Below are 21,432 nucleotides of genomic sequence, written 5' to 3'. Positions count from 1 at the left end.
GCACAATTTATATGCTAAAAGTAATGTTGAATGCAAGGTAAGTAGCATATGTGGAAATGTCCGACATCTTGGGAAATACAAATAGCCTGGCTCTCTCCAAAGGGAAAGACGACCTCTGAAGTGATGACACTTAGTAGTTTAAAGGTCTTCTCAGACCAAACGCAAATCATTTGTGAGAATAAATCCCACGTCAATAAAAAGAAAGCTTTCTGCAAATTTGGGATGGAGATAAAAACAAGCCTGCCAATATAATGAGTTTCGCTCCCTTAAATCAATAGATTTTGACACATGCAAATGTCATAAAGGCCAAGTCACACATAAGTGACTGAAGGCAAGTGACCAGGCTTCACATTAGAAGCAAATGTTTTTTTTCTATCTTTAGCGCCACCCATAGGAAATGCAACCACATTGTAACTTTTATTATACTAATATATTATACTATATAATTATACTTTGAATAATAGCCCCTTCTCCAGTGGGTCGAGTTGAATGTTGGTTATTAATAGTAGTAAAATGAATAGTGATTGTGTGATCTGATGGCGGTGGAGTGCACAGAACGCTAACATTCTTGATGGTCTTTGTGTGAAAGGTTTCAATGCAAAAAAAAATTCCATTTCGTCCCTGGTGTGTAAAGGCCTTTTACTATTTCCTGGCTGGCCACAATAATAAAGTGGTATTATTCTTCTCATCTAACTCTCGGCAGAAAAAGTGAATAAGCAAATTTCTAGAACTATTCACTGGAAAATTCAAGCATGAAGATCATTTGGTTTCCTAGAAATAGATTTCAGTCACTCTTCTTATTTGTTTCGTCTTATTCACAGGAAATCAACGAGCTGTGGCTATGACATTGTTTATTTATACCACATGGATGGAATCATTTACAGTCACACACATCAGTTTCGGTATTGCTGGTAACACACAGCATGGCAAGTATCACAGTCAAGTGTACAGTTGCAGCTTCTACTGTTTTGCTGAAACAGCAAGGTGAGAAAATGAAAGCAAACACTTGTGGTTCCAAACTATATAGTCCCTTTGTGTTCCACATTTCTAGCTTGTCCACATTTGTCTTGTTTCCTAGCAGGATAGCCTGCATATCCATTACTGCCTCTGCCACTGCCTCCATATCTATGGAGATAAATGAATCACATTGCACATAAACAACACACAGCTTACTAGCACGACTATAAACCTTAAATATTGATTTACAGAAGCCTATAGGCAAGCTTAGAAATAAAACAAAATAAATACAACTTGGAAGACTTGTGACAGCTTATCATAAAAATGACTTGTGTTTTTTAAACAATTATAAGTTCAAGACGCAGAGTAAAAAAGGAGCCAACACATTCATCAATAAACAGTAGAGAGACAATGTATAAGGAGCTGTAAACTAAAGCAGAGGATTATCTAATTAGAGTTTAGCTTTCACAATAAGAGCATGCTGTAACTAGAATGCAGCCAACCTAGACGAAGAGCCCTTTGGGGAAAGCGTCAGTCTCAAGTGGTGGTACAGTGCTGAGTGACTGCCTCTCTTTTCCGTTAGATGATTAGACACCATTGTCAGGCTTTGAATGGAAACCAGGAGGGATGAAAGTAAAAGGAGAGCAATTACACAGGCTTTTGTCAATCGTTTTACTCGGGGGTTGGAGAAGTGAAAGGAATGATTATACAGGCTTTTGTCGGCTTTTTCGGCATGACGGTTACTGTCAAATATTGTTTTGAACAAAACAAATATTTCCTCAACAGTAATTATGAAGAACATAGTACATTTAATTAGTGGGAGCGGGGTTGGACACAAACAAACCCGTCAGCTATCTGAGACTTACATGAGCACCAGCTTGTTAACTCATCTCAAACCACAGTGTGAATATTAATCAGTGTGGTCCCTCTCTGCATCTTATTGAAATAATTAGAATCAGCACTTGTCATTATATGTTCACTCAGAAAGGTATTGAGTCCCACATTTTATTGAGTAGTAGAAGTGACATGCAGAGTGAGACCTTTCTAAACTATGTCCAATCAATGCAAAGTGCCACAGGTGGACTCCAATCAAGCTCTATACACGTCTCAAGGATAATTAGAGCAAACAGGATGCACCTGGTCACAACTTGGAGCGCAAGAGCAAAGGGTCTGAACTCGTCTAAATTACGACGTTTTTGATTCTTAAAACATGTTTTCACGTTGTCATTGTGGATTATTTAATGTAGACTGATGGGACGTAAAGAGCAAATTTCAGCAATTGAAAATGACATCTACAACACAATAAAGTGTTCAAAAAGTGAAGGGGTATGAATGCATTCCGAAGCCACTGTAGACGAATGAGCTTTGTTTGTGGAAAAAACTACACATTGACATTACACAGTACATCATATTTATGTATGCTCATTTGTCACGAAGCTGACGTTTGGTTTTGTTTGATCTCACAGTGTGTAGGTTGGCATAGATCGGGCAATTTTGTATCTGCCTGGACGTCTTTGTCATCTTGGAACACACAGAGATGTTCTCATAGAGGTTTGGCTGTGAATATGAGGTAGATTTATTTTAGTATATGAATTGTTAGATAAGGAAATGTCACAGATGATGATGATGAGCTTGGCAAAAAGTAGGAAAATGTAAATGGCTGGAAATTTTTATGATGATATTAAAATACCTCATTATATTACACAGTCTTTGATCCACAAAGACTTAAGACATTTTATTCAATTAAGTTAAATTAAGTCAAATTAAATGTCGTACAAGGACTACTTTAAAGAAGTAATCATTAATTAATGTTTCAATTTCAATTTCACACAATTAACATCTTGACAAGCTGCTCATATACATTATCCAAAAGCCATCACACTGTAAGTTGTTGTGAAGGAGTATTAGTTAACTCAGCAAGCATCAATAGAGTGTAGCAAGTTACATGATGAAAGACTGTGCTTAATAAAGTGTAACACTTTTATAATTGAGTGCATGTCTGAAGAGAAGGTAAGGGAGCGCCTTAAATGTGTCAAGCGAGAAGACCAGAGTAGATATGATGACTAATGTGAGGCTCACCTGTCTCTGGGATGGGTGCAGTTTGACTCTGTACTCCTCTCTCCTGTTCCTTCTCCTGTGATGATTATTGGTAAAAAAGTAAACAGATGCAACAAAAGAACAAAACATAGGATTTTTTTCAGGAGTTTGAAATTACCGGATGCAACCCTGTGATCATTTCTTATCTGTAAGTTTCTTCTGAAAGCACCAATAATCAAATAAAAGAGTCACATTTTCAGCCATGCTGGCAGTTATTTGTTGTAAGGATGTCTATGTCAGTCTGTCAGTCTGCTTTGGTTTAGACTAAAATATCTATGATTACCATGAAATGGTAAGTGTGACCTTAACCCTAACCCCTAGTAGCCTTAACCCTAACCCATTCATCGCCCCCAGAAGGTAAGTCAGATAAATCCGAGGACTCATGAGATGATTAACAGAACAGGAAAGCAGAAAAAACATATTTCTGCTAGACCTCCCATTAATCTGCTTTTTATTGTGAATTACTCAATAATTTACCTCTTTAAACGAGTCATAGTTTTGTAAATACTTGCACTATGAAGATGATATTTTTTATATACAGTGGGTATTGTACATAGTATGATGTTGTCATTTTTGTATGAGATGGTTTAAGGTTGCATCTATGTTTTATTTGGTTTTGTAATGACTTGCCTGCTGTTGTACTCAGGAATATTTATGTTTTGCTTGCTAAAGATATATTAAACCACATTGTTGGATCTTACCTGTGCTTCACTGCTAGTATGATGATAGCAATGAGTAGAATAAGCCCAGCAGCTCCAGCCCCAATGTAAATATACATCATGTACATGGATAGGCTGAATCCACCTGCTGCAAATGAGAGAAAATAATACAAAAGCATTTGTGGTGAACGACACAGATACAGCATCACATCAATGCATACATTTAGTGTGCAGACACACGTAGTGTGCAGACACACACGTCTGTAGTTTCAGTATTCAGAGACAGGCCACAGGATGTTGGTGTTTCAGCAGTGCGAGTCTGTTTGAGGCAATTTTTTATAGTATTACTTATGCTTCATCAATCACTGTACTCTGTGAGACATATTTGCATCCATAAATCATTTAAAGTATGAGAAATGATTCACTGTCCAAGCCATAAGACAATATATGTATATTTATAGGATTATGTTAAGTACTGCATGGCGTCTGTCTCTGTACCTGGAGGGGAAACGGTGAGCAGCACTGTGGTGGCCCTCAACCCTGCATCTGTGCTGAAGCTACAGCGGTAGAAACCACCATCTTCTGGCACCACACCTGTCAGGTGCAGACTGACGTCCAGGCTCTCTGCACAGCTGACCTGGCCCCTGTCGCTGTAGTCCTCGCTCAGCAGACCGCCTTCCACCTTCTTACAAACCCCGATGATGCCCCAGGGCTGACCATGCGGCATCTTCTCCAAAATGACCTGGTAAACGGTACCATTGTGCTCGTGGTTACAGCTGATGGTCAGGTTGTTGTTGGGCTCTGCCACCAACTCTGTGTCCGTCTTGATCACCTCCGGGCTGGGGGGCTCTGTGTCGTTGTCTTCCTCTGGGGGCTCATCTGAGAACACAGGAAGGTGGATGACACACAGGAAGTAACTCGTCAATGAAAGACAGAACTGAAACAATCGCTGCTGTTTCATTTCACACAGCGGGGCATTGTGGTTAAAGATTTCTCAGTATTTACGCCCATCTTTTACCTAAGTCTTCCACCTGAATGTTCTTTGTCCAGGGGCCCTGAGGGAAGGTCTGAACAGAGCAGTGGTAGACCCCGATATCCTGGTGAGTGACGTTCCTCATGGAAATACTTGCATCCATAGGCGTGCTCCTCAGGAACTCTATCCTTTCCCGGTAACGGTCAGAGAAGGCCACCCCATACTCTGGATGGAAAACAGCTACCATATTCTTGTCTGGTAATTTGGTCCAGGACACCATGCTGAGGTTGCCGTCCCAGGGGCACAAACAGTTGAGAACCATCCCTTCCTCCAGACGGACTGTAGCAGCCTCCATCTCCTGGGCTGCAGCTGGATAGAGTTGATTTTTGTGTTCAATCACAATCTTGACAGAAGCTAGAAATCATAACTGATAAAGGTGCAAAACTATTTAAATTAAACCAGTAAATCACCTACAAGAATAACAAGTTGTAGGAATATATTATAGGTGATTGATTACATTTTAATATTCTAAAAAAAACCCAGAAGAAATGCTAATATTTCCCCTAAATCTCCCCTACTTGAAGATTAACACAGCCATTCACAGCTATGAGGCCATCCCTCAGTTAATGGTAATTAAGCTCATTTGAGCCACTACACAAAAGCACAACTGACAATAGTTGGTGATCAAGCTTCCAAGTTTTCAAAGCCTTTTATCAGAGCTGAATGACAATCGATTTCAAGTCCAGTGATGCCCTTGGGAGAGTTCTGGCAGGTTTAGAATAATAATGTCTTTCAAAACTCACAACAAGCTTTCCTACCATCTTCTCTGCCAATTAAAAAAAAAGTATTATAATGGAATAAAGGAATGTTTAGTTTTAATTTCTGATTTTGAATGAAAGATAAGAAACTGATGAAAACTACATGAAAAGTAGTTAAATAAATTAGTCTCACTTTTCAGAGTAGCCCACCGAGACAGTGAATGTAACTTTCAATGGAGAATAAAAGTGTGGTCTTATGATACATTGACATTCATGAATCTAGTATAGACATTTAAAAAATATATATATATCAACTCCATACCTTTAAGAAAAGGAAGAAAGATGAGTACCACGAAGTACCAGTGGTCCTTTTGTACAGCTTCCATCTTGCCCCACCGAGGGAGAATGAAAGCTGCATTGATGAGACAAGTAGAGAGGCACCCGAGCTGCACTTCCTGCTAGTTCTCTGGCTACAGGAGAACACTTGAGCAACTGGGGCGCTGCATGGTAGCCCACTGTTGGCTCATTGCACACAGAGGGGCACTCTACCACTAGGGCTGGGAATGGGAAGCAAGCTTATGGCATAATGTGGCACGGTGGGAACCACAGTGACGTTTTCTCAATTGTACTGATGTTGTCCTCAGCTACCTGAAATAATGCAAATGATTTTCATGCTACATGCAAGAATTTCTATCCTTCAATTAGGACTTTTGAGTATATTTTTGACATTTCATAAAACATAAAGTATGATATTTTCTTTTAATGAAATCATAAACTAAATTGATGTTTAGTTTGTGATGTTTAGTTTGTGTCCATCACTTTGGTCCGGACTGAAAAATCTATCTCAAATATTGTACAGACATTCATGGAGGATGAATCCTACTAATTTTATGAGCCCCAACATTTGCTCTAGCGCTATCATGAGGTTGACATTTGTGGTTGAGAATGAAATATTTCGACAGCTATTTAATGGATTAAAGGAATGTTCCGACGATTAACAAAATTTCCTGAATATAAATTACTTTGGTGATACCCTGACTTTTCCTCTAGCGCCTTGTTATTGAAATATCTCCACTAGATGTCCATGAAATTTGGCAAAGACTTTCCTGGTCGCCCAATAACGATTGGCAAGAACTTTCATCCAGTTTACCCATTATGGCAAAACTGATGACATTCACATCAGCCTCAGCTGTACTGTCTTTCTGTGAAAATCACCTCAGTTCATATGCTGTACAGCAGCTTAACACCATCACAGCCACAACTGCATAAAAAAACCCACCACCACAAAGTATGATGCAAGTGTTCAATTTGTCCCTGTGAAGACAGACCATACAAGACCGTAGCTAAAATCTGCCATGTGGCACTTTAATATCAAAATTAATTAATATCTGATAATTATAAAACATAATACAAAACAAACAAAACAACAACAATATAAATACAATTAGTTATTTAGCAGCTGGGAAAGGTTCTCAAGGCACTTCAGCAGGTAGGTACTCTTAGGATCCTGCTTCTTCTCTGCATCTGCAGTTTGTAGAAAAAAAGCATTGTAAAACAATAGGACATCAAAACCTAATGTTCACATTCAGCACAAGGGCAGGTACTCATGTGTCCTCATCAAAGTGAATAAATGCATACCCTTCTTAGAGATGATACGCGCCTCCTCAATTCTCAATCGAACAGAGGGACACTTCAAAGTATTCTTAGCCTTTGAGGGAAATTTACAAAGACAGATTAGGAGGCAGATGAGTGTTCTTTTTTTCGGTTTATAATCAGGAGCTAAAAAAAAGGGTAATTTCCTCTGTGTGTGTGGGGGAAGCTTTCAAGCACATTGATTTATAGGAGCAGACAGAAAGAAGACATGCAAGGATATTATTTGACATGCATCACCAATAAACTGCAATACCAGCCAGTCAACTACACAGCCACTAAAAATAAAGTTTCACTGTTTGGGTGCATGTGTGTGTTTGTGCACGTGTTTACCCTCTGATTGTTATTGAGCAACGCCCAAAGAGCAGATGCTCCCATAGAGCGTGTTTCCATCTCTTTACTGTTCAGACAGGAAATTAACACCTTCATGGCTTTGTCTGAAAGAAAGATATGCAGATAATCAGAGGCATCCATCAACTGTCAGATAACCATAAATGTGTTGAACATAGAACAGTACCATTTAAAGGGTTCCTAGTTATCCAAACACATAATACATTAGCATATAAAAACCTGTTGATAATAAATGATTAACCAGACTCTTATTATCTGGGTAATTACCTCATGCCTAGTTTAGCAGTGTAACCTATTTATGTATATATTTGACAATGACAATGTGGTCTTATCATTTGCTGAAAGATGATTGCGTTCATATTTCACAATATAAACAGGAAATGTGATCTTTCCACAGGAAACAAAAACCCACCTGGGCCTCCCACTCTCACCTACAGCTTGCATTGCACGGGGGGGACACTTCCTCCCCCCTGTTCATCTAAATGTCTTCGAATCATTACTCTTTGTACACCTTCTAGCATTCCTCCTACGTATTATAATAAATGCCTTTTCCAAAATGTTGAACCACTTATTTAATATCAGATGCTTTGATTATCTTTTGTATATGATAAGATTGCCAATCAGAAGTTGAGTGGCTTTCGACAGAATTGTCACACACTGCATCATAACTCCTCACTGTGGTCTGTTGCTTTCACAGAAGCTAAATGTGTCTTTCCTTCCGTACCATTGGTAATGACATGTGGCTTGTTGGCAGGGCAGAAGCAGAGGTTGTGAAGGGTGAGAAGTGCATGGCGCCGGTGTGATGCCAGGTCTGCCAGCAGTTCCAGGGCTCCGGTCACCCTAAAGATACTCTGCTGGCCGTCCTCTGCGAATGACAGACTGACCAGCAGCCTCAGCCACAGGCCCAGTAGGCCCCCACCGCCACAACCTATGGATGTGACCTTAACACCACCCGCCTTGGGCATTGGCACTGACAGGAAGGCTTGCAGGAAATTATTCTGAGAAAGACAAAAAGCAAGCAGGGATTTAGCTGCATGTGGACGGATCATTAAGAGCTGCTTCCTAGTTTAGAAAATATTTTCCCGGCCAGCATAGTTTGAGGGAGAGATTTCGGAGATGTTAAGTGCGAGAGAAGTACATGTTTATTTTCGGAAAGTATCATGATTATTTGAATTTTTTTGTCACTCTGTAACACGGCATATCACACTTTTTTTAGATGAACTTCAAACTGTTGAATTGGCTCATCAGATAAATATTAAAGTTATCCCTCATTTAGGATTAAACTGTCTCACTCTGACAAAACATATCATCACTAAGTCTAAGCTTCTGTCACTTAGCAATTAAACAATGTCTTGTCCGCTACATTTTCGCACAATATATCTTGTCCACGATGTTGTGTGCACTGTGTACCAGGCTTGTACCTTTTGCAGGAGGCATCTACAGTCGCGGGACATGGCGAGGTTAGCCAAGAGACAGAAGGATAGCTTCTGGACCGCGCTGTTATCTGGGGCGACCCCTGAGGCCAGCTTCATGACGGAGTGCATCAGAGAGTTACCAGGGGTGCCTTTAGATCCTGGTGCAACACTGGGGCCACCGCCACAAACACAACTGCATGCTGGTAGGAAAAAAGAACAAAACAACTTCCTATGATTAATCTGATTTATGTTTTATTTGATCGACGTTCAAGGTAACAAAGATCACTCAGATTTGATAAATATTGTGGATGTGAACCATCTTCATCTCTCACACACCAACAGACACAACTGTATACACATGTCATACTCCCTATCACTGAGGCAGCCAATCAAGAGTACTGCTGATTGACATGTTTGTGCTGATATCACAACAAAACAACTATTCTCTACTCTTTCACTAAGGTCAATGATCATGCCCTGTGCAGTGGATTGTGGGTGCAGAAAATATGCCTTCCAACTAATGCTTTACCTTCTAATGTTTTGATTTGGCTGTTACTTCCTGAAAATTGTGAAAACACAATATTGCATGAAACCTATACTGCTACAAAAACCCACAACCAAACTGGTTTCAGTAAAAAATGCCAAGGGTCAAAACATCACATGTTCTTAAAATGACTCTGCTAACTGTATTGTACTGTAGTCAGCTTTGCGTACCGTTAGCAGCTATGGTAGCCATATTATCACCAAAATAGAAAGTCAGATACAAGCTAAGTTTAACACTCAGCGAAATGCTCTCTTGTTCTTGTTGGAACTGGTTGCTTCTTACTGTTTATCTTAAAGCTAGCTAACTGTCCAGCCGGCAGCACCGGTACCGAGAAAAATAAAGACTGACCCGTCAAGCTGTCTGCTCGCTATACCAAAACATCTCTGCATGACTGCATGCGTTTAACTGGGAGAGTTTGCTGTAGAAGCTGTCTATCCCAAATGACAAAAATGATGAAGTGTGGAATTCTTGTACAAAGACAGAATTAAGTTCACCTTAGTCGGTGCAATGAAGACGTAAGTCTGAATAGAGTTATGAAGCAATGAAGTCTCACATGAAGCATCAGGTAGCTTTGCCTCTGTAAGCTTTTTATTTTCTCAGTTTCATCTTCATTTCTCATGAACGCACTCTGCCTGATGATGAAAACACATTCCTCTGACTCTGGCGAGGAGGGAAATGATTTAGCCTTAGGCTATGGCTACAGTTTCTTTACAACTTGGCCATCCATACAGAAATGTGAACACAAATAGGTAACGGAAATAAAAATCTCTCTCTTTCTGCACCACATTAACATCAGTACAACTGACGATACTAATTGCTGCAGCTGTAGATAACATACGAAATACAGAAAATAACAAGCTTAAGACAAGCTTGACAAGACATAGTCTGACACTGATTGATGTTGCTTATTAGAGAACATGACAGCTTGTCGGTTATGCTAATCCTGGAATGGTAAGATACAGCAACAGACGAATTCTGGTTATTTCAATACCTGTCAAGAAAGCTCGTCTATCACAGAATTGACGAGGGAGGTCTGCTTTATAATGGATCTACCTTACTGCCTCAATGATGTGAGTCAAAGGCGTTCCCACTGCCACTACAAATCTCCATTTTTTTATGATCATTCCATAGAAGATGTTTTTTGTTTTGTTTTGTTTTGAACTTTCTGACTGTCTGTGGGAGCAAATCCTGCTGCAAAAATATCTGCAAACAAATGTGTGGCACAGATGAAAACAACAATCTGACTTGAACTAGCAGTGCAAACAAAGCCTTGGATGAAGGAAGGTAGACTGGAGATGAAACATTCCGTAGAAATGTAGCAGTCTCAGGAGAAGAAATGGCAGCCTGAGGGTGGATGGTGTAATACTAAGCCTGGCTGCACGCAGCCTGAACACAACCTGCTGTTCCGTTAACCTTTAGGGAAATACTGTGCCTGACTTCACTGATTTCTGGTGCCTCACAGCTTGAGCTTATGAGGGGTCTAAAGCGAGAGAGTGTAGATCAGAGCACATGCACCCACTGAGGAACTGGTGCCAATCAAACAGAGATACAGAATCAGACACAGACACAGACACACAGACACAGACACACAGACACAGACACACAGACACAGACACAGACACACACACACACACACACACACACACACACACACCTAAGCGTTGCACATGAAACTTCCTTTCCTTCACTGATGAAACTGATTTCCATTGCACAACTACATCACACACAAACAGATCAAAGGGACCACAAGCCGTTTATCAAAGTAAAATTTCCCTACTGTTTCCTCCCCGTGAATCTTGCCCTTTTCTGCTAGTCTTTTTGCTATTCTGATTTCCACTCTTACAATTGCATGATGGAATGCCAATATCTCAACACACAGAGATGCTCTGTTTTTACCCTCATCATCTCCCACTGGTCTGAAACCCGTTGCCGTACATACAGTGAGACAGCCGTGACACTGTGCCCATTGTGACTGGCAGGCAAGCAGGCGCTGGTCTTATGCAGTGAGAAACAATGTTGTTCAGTGGTCTTTGGGGAGGACAATGGGGCGTTAGTGTAAAGTGTTTGTGACTGAGTCAGATTGCTAACCGCAGACTGAGGCGATGGGCAGGCACGGGACAGGCACAGTGCCTACACAAACACATGAGACATACAGACAGACTAAACAGACACACACATGCTCTCTCACACACACACACACACACACACACACACACACAGACCTGTGGTGCAGTTGGCCGTATAGACGCATAGAAGCTCCAGCACCGCCTCCATGGTGGGGTCATCCAATAGTAGCCAAGGCCAAAGAGCATAGAGTGCCAGTGTTAGGCGAGCATCTGTGGCCACCCCCTACACACACAAATAGAAATGGATTACACACACACACAAGCTTATATTAAGACCCACATACAGGCATGTACACGATTACAGTCGCACACATCATACATTAGAGAAAACCCTGATTTATACAACAGCACAAACACAGATGGCAGTAATCAACATAACATGTTTAGCTGTTTTCCTAAATGTACAGGGAGAACACACGGGTGGAGAATAATGGCAGAGTAAATACTGCAGTAGAGCCTCCTTGGTTATTTAATCCAAGGTAACCACCAGTGAAGGGCCACTTAGAAAATGAAAACCAGCTATCCTCCATGAGTTATGCCAATACAGGGTTGAAGAAGCTAATCTTGCTGAGATGTTAGCAGGGCCAAGCACATTAAGTTGAATCTCATTTACAGGCACAGCATTGGCAGTCTGAGGTCCCATTAAAAAACAATTAGCAATGGAGAATATAAAGGCTGGTACAGAGACTCACTTTGCATTCATCGTTGAGATAAAGAGCATTCCGCAGGATCTCCACAGTCAGCTTGACTTCCTTTAAATAGCCTTCTTCCTGATGATAACGAAAGACAAAACAAAGACAAATATGTTGTATAACATTTTGAAAACACTGCATCTTTACTGTGCCATAACAGCATTGCGACTTACTGCTAAAAACTGCCCTAGATATCCATAATATTTGTGCCAAAAAATCATTCAAGTTGAATTCAGATTGTTATTCTGTGCAATAGGAAAAACAAAGGCAGCACAGAAACGCTGAGACTGGAAATTTCCAGCCAGGGTCTCTAGTCACCTTTTTGCGGTGGGAAGCCTTGCCGGGGCGGATGGACTCCAGGTGGAGCTGGGAGTGAGTTTGCTTCATTTGTTCCACACAGCTGTCAATAAGACCAGCTATGAAAAAAAAAAAAAAAAAAAAAAACTAATAGTCAGAGTTCAGAATGGGACATCGTAGTGTAAACTTCATTTTAAATGAAGAGTTATAATAAGATATCCACCATTACTGATAAAAATTGCTCTCAATGATAATATCAATTGAACACTTGATTGAAAGATGAACTTCTGGTAATGGTTGTTTTACAAGGTAGATGCAGTGTTTTGGAAACGTTTCTAGTGTATGAGGAACCAGCAGACAACAAGCTAATTACCTATTTTTAAATGTTCAGAGTAAGTTACAGATAACAGCCTGAGGTTTGGGGAATTACCTTTGGCTGCGTGGTTTTGAGCAGTGGGACTGCAGGCTAACAGGGCCATCAGTGCTCTGGCTGTCAGCTTCTTCAAAGGGTCCTGAAGTGTCCTCTTATCAAGACTCTGGTATAAACAGTCAAAGAGGGACAAAGTGTTGTAAAAAAGTAAGCAAGTTTAGTATATTGTCATTTTCACCGTGTACCAATATTTAGGCAGACTACTACGAGCCCCGCCCACCTACACGTACCTGCAGTAACAGTTCGCACAGCTGGCTGGCTGAGGGACTTTTCACAATGTCAGACAAAGCTGCAGCATCTTTAGATTTCGAGGTTGTGACCTCTACTCCCTCACTCTTTGTTTCCACTGTGAAAATTGTACTGAGAAACTGCAGCGCCACAGTGTGGAGAAGAGGGTCTGCGACCATTTCATTCACACACACTGATAATGTTCCTGCATACATGGGGAAAATAAAAAAAAGAGTGAGTTGGTCTTTTAATGAGTGACACTGCAATATATCTATATACAAAATGGCAAATCCATTCTTTAAATTCCCCTGACAGATATTTGTCCATGACTGAGGCGATATGCACTGGTGGGGAACACACTGATCATTTGAATGTGTGTGCAGACACCCAGCTGCCATTAACAAGCACACACAGACATAAATACAAGCACAAAGGCTCAGCATTCATCTTTTACTGGACTCATCACATTTCCCTGCAGCGCCATTAATCACAGAGGAAGATGAGAAGGAGGAGTAGAGGTAGTATAAGGACAGAATGCAATTATCTTATCCCAGCATCTGTTCATGGAAGTTAATACACACAGTAATGATGCTTTCTTTTTTCTTTTTTTTACCAGAATTAAATCTGCACAATTCTACGTAAATCGCTAATCCTGGTTATTTAGCGAGTTACTGCAATCAGCATAATTACCCTAATGATGATTATCAGTCTTTGTGATTTGAGGTGAAAAATGATTTTAATGTCATCTATCAAGATCTTGATTCTTAAACTGTAGTGGGCTATTCAAATTAAATGAAACACTTAAATGTTGCCAAAAAGACAATAATCTATTATTTTAAATAGTGAGAAATGATCCATAATTAGATGATTATAAACTAATTCGGGAGCCTAAACCAGAATAATTAATTTTGTCTCTTTCACTCACTCACTTTAACACTTTACACACACACACACACACACACACACACACACACACACACACACACACACACACACACACACACACACACACACACACACACACACACACACACACACACACACACACACACACACACACACACACACACACACACACACACACACACGAGAATCTGTGTACCTGCAAATGTCCGCCAGCGTCTCCCCAGCGCGGCAGAGACAGATGGGTACGCTGCCGAGCTGTCCCTCCTCACCAGAGTAGCCAGGAGCGTAAACACGTCTGCCCAGCACACACAAACCAGGTCCCGGGTACCTGCATCTAAAGCAGGGAAAGAGTGAGTCACAAATTTGATGACACAAGACAGCCTCAGAGCCACACACAAATCACTGTAGAACGTACTGCAGGGAGAGTTGGATAAATGTATGAATAGGGGTTGCATTTGAAGGAGCATTGATTTTTTTTTTTAAGATCAATAATGGTGACATACACAGTAGAATATAAGGAACATTTTGAAAAGCTTTTGGGCTACTACTGTTGGACTAAAAATGATGACTTCAATTTTAATTTTAAATAAGGCTCTGACCTAATCCTTTGGTATCCAACATGAGCACTGCCACCAGAGTAGTCAACAGCTGTTTCAGGAAGTCCATCTGGCCAATCAGCTCTTGGCTCACCATGACACATGACCGCAGCAGTTTGGAAAAGCTGGACAAGAACTGAAGTAGGGTGACGAACTAGAAACAAGCAGGCACAGGAAGACATTTTTTCACAAATTAACCATTGCATTACAGTCATTTAGCAGACGCTTTTCTCCAAAGCGACTTACAATCAGTAGTATATTACATATCATTCACCCATTCACACACTGATGACAGGCTACCATGCAAGGTGCCACCATCAGACTCTAACTAACATTCATGCAACATCCAGTCCACACCGATGGCCTTCAGGAGCAACTTGGGGTTAAGTGTCTTGCCCAAGGACACATCGACTGCCGAAGCCGGGTATCGAACCACCGACCCTCTGATTGGAGAACTACCTTGCTCTCCACTACGCCACAGCCGCCAACCACACATGCATGCAAACAGATTGCACACATTTATTGAGCAGCTAAGGTTAGAGGAAATATGAAAATGGATGCATAGTAAGAATAAGTTATTCTATGTTAATAGATCATTTTCCAAGCTGCAAAACTTGTTGAGTATTCCACCCACACCAAAATCTGGAGGTGCTCTCAGGCAACCAAGCACTGTACTGCTCCAACCCACGTTTTTTGCGGTTAAAAAAAGTTGAAAAACTCTTCAGAACTGTCTATCACAGTGTTCCTCACCTGGATCTTGATGTCTTCTCTCTCTCCTGATAAAATGTTTGGTGTCTTCAGCTCAGTCAGACATTTCTCAATGGACCCAATATCCACCAGACTGAAGAGGAAAGGGAAAGATTATGGGAAATGTTTGTAAGAAACTAGCTAGAGCAACAATTAACATGAATTATCAACTGATATACATATTTATTTGAATCATCTTTAATAATTATAAAAACTGACAAAATATGTTACCAGAGCTCAGTGTTGATTTTATGACTTTTATTTACACTGCAAAACCATTCTGCCACAACAAAACATTTGAAATTTTTACCAACAACTAAAACAAATAATTACTTTTCTATTCAGCGACTATTCATTCAATCAAATAAACACAAAACATTTAAGCAGCTGAACGAGTATAACAAGTAAAGAATTTATACTCAATTTTATACAACAAAGCCGATCTGAGTTTTATTCATGATTAACACATTGGAGAGGAGATTGTGTTTATGCCATCTGAGCATGTGGCCTCTTACCTGGCCAGCGCTTGGAGGAGCTGGTTGTGTCGGAGGGCAGTGAGGGTGAAGTCTGGCAGAATGGCCAGCAGGTTAGCCAGCAGGCCGCAGTGGGCTGTCATGAGGTCGGGAGTTACCATGACAACGGGTTCCAGGGCCGAGGTCTCGCCCTGTCGGGAGTCTTGGGAGGCCACTGAGTCGCTGGTGTCTGTGTCACTCTGGCCTATGAGACACATCAATAGACAGCTAATAGAGACGCCTCCACAGTCGTTCACACACTGTGTCTGTATTTAACCACATAATCAAAAACATTCAATCGAGATAAAATACAGAAAGCAATGCTCTACTTTTTTAAAATGTATATGTAAGATAGAATATGTAGGGAATGATTTTTGTTTATAATTAAAAAATACAATGAGATTCTGTGCTTCTTAAGGAGAATAATATGACGGTATATGGTATGAAGAACTAAACCCTGATTTGTTAATATTACTGGGAATGCATGTATGCACACAGACATACTCCTCTCTGCACTAGTACCTTGAGTCATCAGTCTGCTGGCAGGGGTATCCTCTGCGGTGCTCAATGGGGAGGGACCCATCGGGGTGTGTGGCCCCGAACCTCTTATCTGTAATGGACAACATGAAGAAAGTTGTCTTGAGGATCCGCTTGACTTATTGCAGCAGTTTGTTTCCAACATGTTAATGTGTGTGCATGTCTGAAGGTACAAGGGCCTGGCTGACCACAGTGCTGGATGTGGAGAGGGAGCTGGAGGGTCTGCTAGAGTCGTGAGTTGGCGCAGGGGCGTCACATCTCCAAAACCACAGAGAATTCTCAGAATCTAGACAAGCACATGCACATAATGACACATCAATTGACACTGGGAAAGCAAGTGAAAAATAATGAAACACAAAAAATAAAACATACTCAGAGAATTGCTCTCCTGAGGATGAGGTCCACTGGTAGCACCAGCACGAGGTTGCAGCTGGAAAGTGTATCTGCCTAGGTAGCATTTTGAGGCAGAGAGAGCCACATGCTGGAAGTATTGACAGTGGTAAAGCAGAGCCTGGAGAGCTGGAAGACCCACCAGAGACACACCGGACACCTCATCATGGACACATGGGTGCTGGAAGAGGAGAGAGATCCACATCCACTGACATTTTAATGAGAAGAACAGAGCTAATAGAAGAGAGGGGAGAAAAGGAAGATATATTCCAGCTGGACTTAACTTTGACTGAACCTTAACTAGATCTATATTTTTAACCTTAAATATTATTACCTGAACTCTAATTTGCAAACATTTATTTTAATAAAAGCCCCTGATTGGAGATCACAAAGTTTAACTGTTTAATGTTATTTTTTGTGGTCTGATTTAAGCTTTGTATATCTGTCTTGATTAACTTTTTCTAAAAAATACAACTCTTTTGAAAACAACAAGCCTTAATAATGTTCATCGATGACCTCCCCAATTAAGATGCTGTTGGTGCCTGCACCCCAGTAGAGCTTTAAATTTAGAAACACCTTTGGTCTGTACCCTTCAGGTAGTGATGCCACAGATCATAAAACTCACAGTTCGGATCGTAGATCAGATCAGCACAATAGAAAAAAAAGGAGGAAATATAACTTTAAGAAATCCCAGATCACGTTTTTTTTGCCGATGCTACTAATTGCCAATTATTGGTGATCCATATTGTTGTTTGATTATAGCAGCTGGTCTACAAGGCTCCAGATTTTATAGTCACCAATAGTGTTTTTTTCCCCTCATAAAAACACCCAATTCAAATGATGGGGGAAAAAAAAGATTGTATTTTTATTGATTAAAACAAATCTTGTCATTAGTAGTTTTATTTATGTATTATCCGCTGCTTAGAGCTAGTGTAGACATAACAGTAGTAGTTATAATTCATGTCTAATATCTATTATATATGTATATATATATATATATATGTTGTTGTGAAAAAAAATCCTTCAAACAACTGGATTTATTCAAGTTTCTCACCAACACTCCAATTTACTAGATTTCATGTGAACACATCATGATAACATCATATCCTAATCGCATATTTTACTGAATATCGGCGTATAGCGATCGTCAGTTATACTTTATTTCACACTGATGGTTAATGTTTAACTGTAATCTGTGGTTCACATGCGTGCTGAACCGTGAGGGTGGATCAGTACGGCTCAACAGTGGTCCGTTACTCCACTACCTGCAGGGCTCAACAAGAGGGGAATGGGAGGGAGTAACAGTGGGGGGGACCTAAACAGAGAGAAGCTGAAAGAAGGAGAGAGAGAAAACATTTCATGGTCTATAAAAGCTTTTTAACTGGTTGGCAGAGCTGCTGACCTGCCAGTGGGAGTCCTTAGCCTCTTCTGCATTGGCAGGCATGGGCATCACCATCAAGTTCTGCAGGATAAATGCAGCCTGGACACACAAGAAGAAAAAAAGAGACATGCTCACACTGGGCCAAGTAAGACTGCATCAGCAACAGTGCCATCTGCCTGCATTTGTCTGGTAACACATAACAGTCATGCCACATTTTCTGACCATGGATGAAATAGAAGTGAAAGTGGCTTTACTCTTATTCATTTTGATATGTGCGTGGAAATTGTTGGACACAACAACAACAAAGGAAGTCATTTAATACCCGTGTAGAAACAAGGAAAATAATGACAGTAGAGGATGGTTGTAGTTCTAACATCGTACCTCTCTGCGAACCATGCTGCTCTCCTGCTGATCCAGGAGGATGTTGAGCAATGTGCCCCACAGACCGCCGCTAATGTTCTGACAGCTGGCACAAAGAGCCTGGCACCCGCTGGGCACCGAGGACAGAGCGGCACCTAAACCCAAACTGGCAAACCTCACCTGATGAGGAATGAGAGGGGAGACACAAATTTGAGCGGATGTTTGAGATAAAACAGGGAAGTAAGAATACATACGTTTACAGACCAAAAATAATGAATCTCCAAAAAACAGGGAGGCTGCTAATGTTATGGGTAGCTATAGCAATAGTGTGAATGTGAATTTGGCCATGCTGGTGATTCATAACACTAAACTTGCATTTAAACAGATGATGGCAAAGACAGAGTCTACCTTGTCAAGGGAGCGTCTTAGACTGACTTGTGTGAGAACTTATTTTGGGAGACAGACAGAGACTTTGGTATGACTAGCTGTCATGTGCTTCTTTTTGTCTGCGAGCTCTTGCGCAACTCATTTTTATTTAGTCCCAAAAGCCAGGCGCCTGGAAACTTCTATTTATGACAGAAAGAGTTTATGAAGTTCCGCTGAAGAATGAATAGCGAACAGCTAAACATCATATAAATATAGTTTATATATGTTTAAGGGTTCAAATTATTATAACTTGAAGAGAATGAGAAGCTAGAGATAGTCCGTACCTCTTGATCGCGGTCGACCCATAGTGGGATGAGCCAGGCCAAACCAAGCTGAGAAGCACTTGCCTCCTCAGCAGCTGCCTCATTCCCCAAAGACCACTGGGATATGAAGTCCTGATGCAGACAAAACAGAGCAAAACATGTTTTTTTTTAATACTGTGTAGTCTGGTGTCTGGCTGTTGAAGGTGCAGACTTTCAGTACTTGCATTTTACACTGATTTCTTTCAAACCAGCACCATCACAGTAGTATAAACATTGTTGACACTTGCCTTGTCCTTGTTCTCGACCATCATCTCATGGGACAGGTGAAGTAAGCAGATGACAGCATTCTTGGTCACACCTTTCCCCATGAAAGACATGGAGTTGCCTCCCCACTCTACATAAAATGATGAGATCACCTGTGTAAAGGAAAACAGATCATGTTGGGGATATTGAATTAAGCAGCAATTCAGGGCAATCACGTGTTTTTTTGTTTCCCATTCATTTTCATTTTGCAAAGACATAGCTGCCAGAACTGCAAGTAATTTGGATTTGGTACACTAAGTGGCGTTTTGACATGTTGCTCCCTGTTTCTGGCAAAGACGTAGCGGTTTCTGAGTTAATGATTACTGTATGCTTGTCAAGCAACTCGTTGGATCCAAAGGAAAAATAAATACAACTGAGACTAATTATTTTGCTTTGATGTGCCATCAGGATGTGAGACTGCACCGAAGAGCAGATGAAGAGAGATGAGCCCAAGGTCTGCTGAGCTTTAGGGCCCTACAGTGCCAGGAGTATCAGGTGAGAGGTGGGTCAGAGGCTTGTGAAGACGGGGGTAAAAATATTAGGTATCTGATTGTTATCACTGAGATGAAAGCAGCCACCGGAGATCATGACTGAAAAGGATATTAACCTTCTATCTTCATGCAATCTTAACTCATGTCCATGAGAGCTGCCCATTAAAACAAACCAAATCAACAAGCATAGGTATTGTGTTATTCCACTGGGGTCTTCATTCCAAATAAAAACTAAAAGTTTGGACACCTCAGTGCTTAAGACTGCTGTGCAAGCTGGTCTACGACGTGTTGCGCTATTGTTTTATGGACTGTTAAACAACCAAACAGATGGAATAGGCAAGGTTGATTGATCTCACCAGCATCTTCACAGTGTGGCACATCTAATCAATGATATTTTTACCTATTGCAATGCAAGTCCCGTAACCACATTTTTGCTTGACTTTAATTAATTCCTCAGAAAGCACCGTGCTTTTTCCTTTCATTCATTTCTGCAGGCAGTCTCATCTCTGATAAGAGGGTAGGAGGCTCGCATATGCCCATGCAACACATGAACATATGCACACATACTATGACACAGAGCTTCACACACACATACAAGCACATGCTCATACACACACACACAGACCTCTAATAGCCCACTGAGGTACTTGGAGCAGAGCAAGATGGGCTCCAGGTCAGGGTAGCGGGAGCTCCAGCCAGGCTGGGCCGTCAGGCTGACCATGCCCTGCAGTGTTCTCTCCAGGCTGGGAAGGCCATAGAATCGCGGGGCGTCAGACACCCGCAGGCTCTGAAGCAAACGGACTGCCAGCTGGCTCTTGAAGGGGCCTGCTAATGCCAGACATAGCCTGGACAGACAGGAAAGGACAGAGTGAGAGAGAGGAAGGCACAAGCAAACCAGACAGACAGGATGTCAGACAAGAAGCAGAAAAGAGAGGAAAACAGACAAGATAACGTTGACAATTAGCATTCCAATTCTTTTTCATAAGCCTCTGGCTTTTATGCGTTTGGCATTCATTTTCATGTTCTAACTGACTAAGCTAGTTGGTTTTTCCATCTCTAAAATAAGCCCTTCCCTACTGTGGAAGAACACTTCACTATCGTTGTTCGTCCTGATGATATTAATCCAATTTCTAACCCCACAGGAAGGCTGAATAGCATAACATGAGAGTGCATTCACCTTTCCCATACAGGCTACAACACACTAAAGGTAATAATTATAGCTCTTTTATTTTAATTTTTTCCTTAAGAAATGTAGAAAATATTGTTGCATTTCTAATAACTATGCCTATATGGCCCTGAAATATACTGTGTACCTGTAGTTAAGGCAGAACTTAGTACTTGAC

General features: G+C 41.0%; 2 protein-coding genes across 2 annotated transcripts in view; both read right to left on the bottom strand.

Moving 5' to 3' along the window:
* Nucleotides 1–842: 842 nt before the first annotated feature.
* cd226 (CD226 molecule) lies at nucleotides 843–5,836 on the bottom strand. Its single transcript, XM_054623122.1, has 6 exons — nucleotides 5,767–5,836; nucleotides 4,732–5,055; nucleotides 4,212–4,592; nucleotides 3,756–3,861; nucleotides 3,037–3,091; nucleotides 843–2,514 (listed from the first exon to the last, which is right to left on the bottom strand). Exons 1-6 carry the CDS (start codon nucleotides 5,828–5,830, stop codon nucleotides 2,380–2,382), a joined length of 1,065 nt encoding a protein of 354 aa, XP_054479097.1. The 5' UTR covers nucleotides 5,831–5,836; the 3' UTR covers nucleotides 843–2,379.
* Nucleotides 5,837–6,784: 948 nt separating this feature from the next.
* Nucleotides 6,785–21,432, bottom strand: part of rttn (rotatin) — a 31,279-nt gene continuing 16,631 nt past the window's right edge. The window contains exons 28-49 of the mRNA XM_054622888.1: nucleotides 20,715–20,934; nucleotides 19,583–19,711; nucleotides 19,317–19,427; nucleotides 18,628–18,786; nucleotides 18,268–18,345; nucleotides 16,848–17,046; nucleotides 16,664–16,761; nucleotides 16,461–16,548; nucleotides 15,942–16,143; nucleotides 15,430–15,520; nucleotides 14,683–14,833; nucleotides 14,280–14,417; nucleotides 13,180–13,382; nucleotides 12,950–13,055; nucleotides 12,541–12,638; nucleotides 12,223–12,300; nucleotides 11,627–11,753; nucleotides 8,867–9,060; nucleotides 8,170–8,443; nucleotides 7,428–7,531; nucleotides 7,083–7,152; nucleotides 6,785–6,968 (exon numbers count right to left, since the gene is read on the bottom strand). Of these exons, the coding sequence (XP_054478863.1) occupies nucleotides 6,889–6,968; nucleotides 7,083–7,152; nucleotides 7,428–7,531; nucleotides 8,170–8,443; nucleotides 8,867–9,060; nucleotides 11,627–11,753; nucleotides 12,223–12,300; nucleotides 12,541–12,638; nucleotides 12,950–13,055; nucleotides 13,180–13,382; nucleotides 14,280–14,417; nucleotides 14,683–14,833; nucleotides 15,430–15,520; nucleotides 15,942–16,143; nucleotides 16,461–16,548; nucleotides 16,664–16,761; nucleotides 16,848–17,046; nucleotides 18,268–18,345; nucleotides 18,628–18,786; nucleotides 19,317–19,427; nucleotides 19,583–19,711; nucleotides 20,715–20,934 (2,998 nt within the window). The 3' untranslated portion in view covers nucleotides 6,785–6,888. The remainder of the gene's footprint in view (nucleotides 6,969–7,082; nucleotides 7,153–7,427; nucleotides 7,532–8,169; nucleotides 8,444–8,866; nucleotides 9,061–11,626; nucleotides 11,754–12,222; nucleotides 12,301–12,540; nucleotides 12,639–12,949; nucleotides 13,056–13,179; nucleotides 13,383–14,279; nucleotides 14,418–14,682; nucleotides 14,834–15,429; nucleotides 15,521–15,941; nucleotides 16,144–16,460; nucleotides 16,549–16,663; nucleotides 16,762–16,847; nucleotides 17,047–18,267; nucleotides 18,346–18,627; nucleotides 18,787–19,316; nucleotides 19,428–19,582; nucleotides 19,712–20,714; nucleotides 20,935–21,432) is intronic.

This window comes from Anoplopoma fimbria, chromosome 21, assembly GCF_027596085.1.
Source record: "Anoplopoma fimbria isolate UVic2021 breed Golden Eagle Sablefish chromosome 21, Afim_UVic_2022, whole genome shotgun sequence".
Classification (NCBI taxonomy): domain Eukaryota; kingdom Metazoa; phylum Chordata; class Actinopteri; order Perciformes; family Anoplopomatidae; genus Anoplopoma; species Anoplopoma fimbria.
Note: the sequence above shows the minus strand (reverse complement) of the source record. Positions and strands in the feature narration are given on the sequence as shown.

Excerpts from the sequence above, each read along its gene's own strand:
- cd226 (XM_054623122.1), bottom strand. The coding sequence starts at position 5,830 with ATGGAAGCTGTACAAAAGGACCACTGGTACTTCGTGGTACTCATCTTT. Across the intron at positions 3,862-4,211 it reads GCTCACCGTTTCCCCTCCAG|CAGGTGGATTCAGCCTATCC; the intron begins GTACAGAGACAG and ends TCTCATTTGCAG. Across the intron at positions 3,092-3,755 it reads ATACTAGCAGTGAAGCACAG|GAGAAGGAACAGGAGAGAGG; the intron begins GTAAGATCCAAC and ends TAATCATCACAG.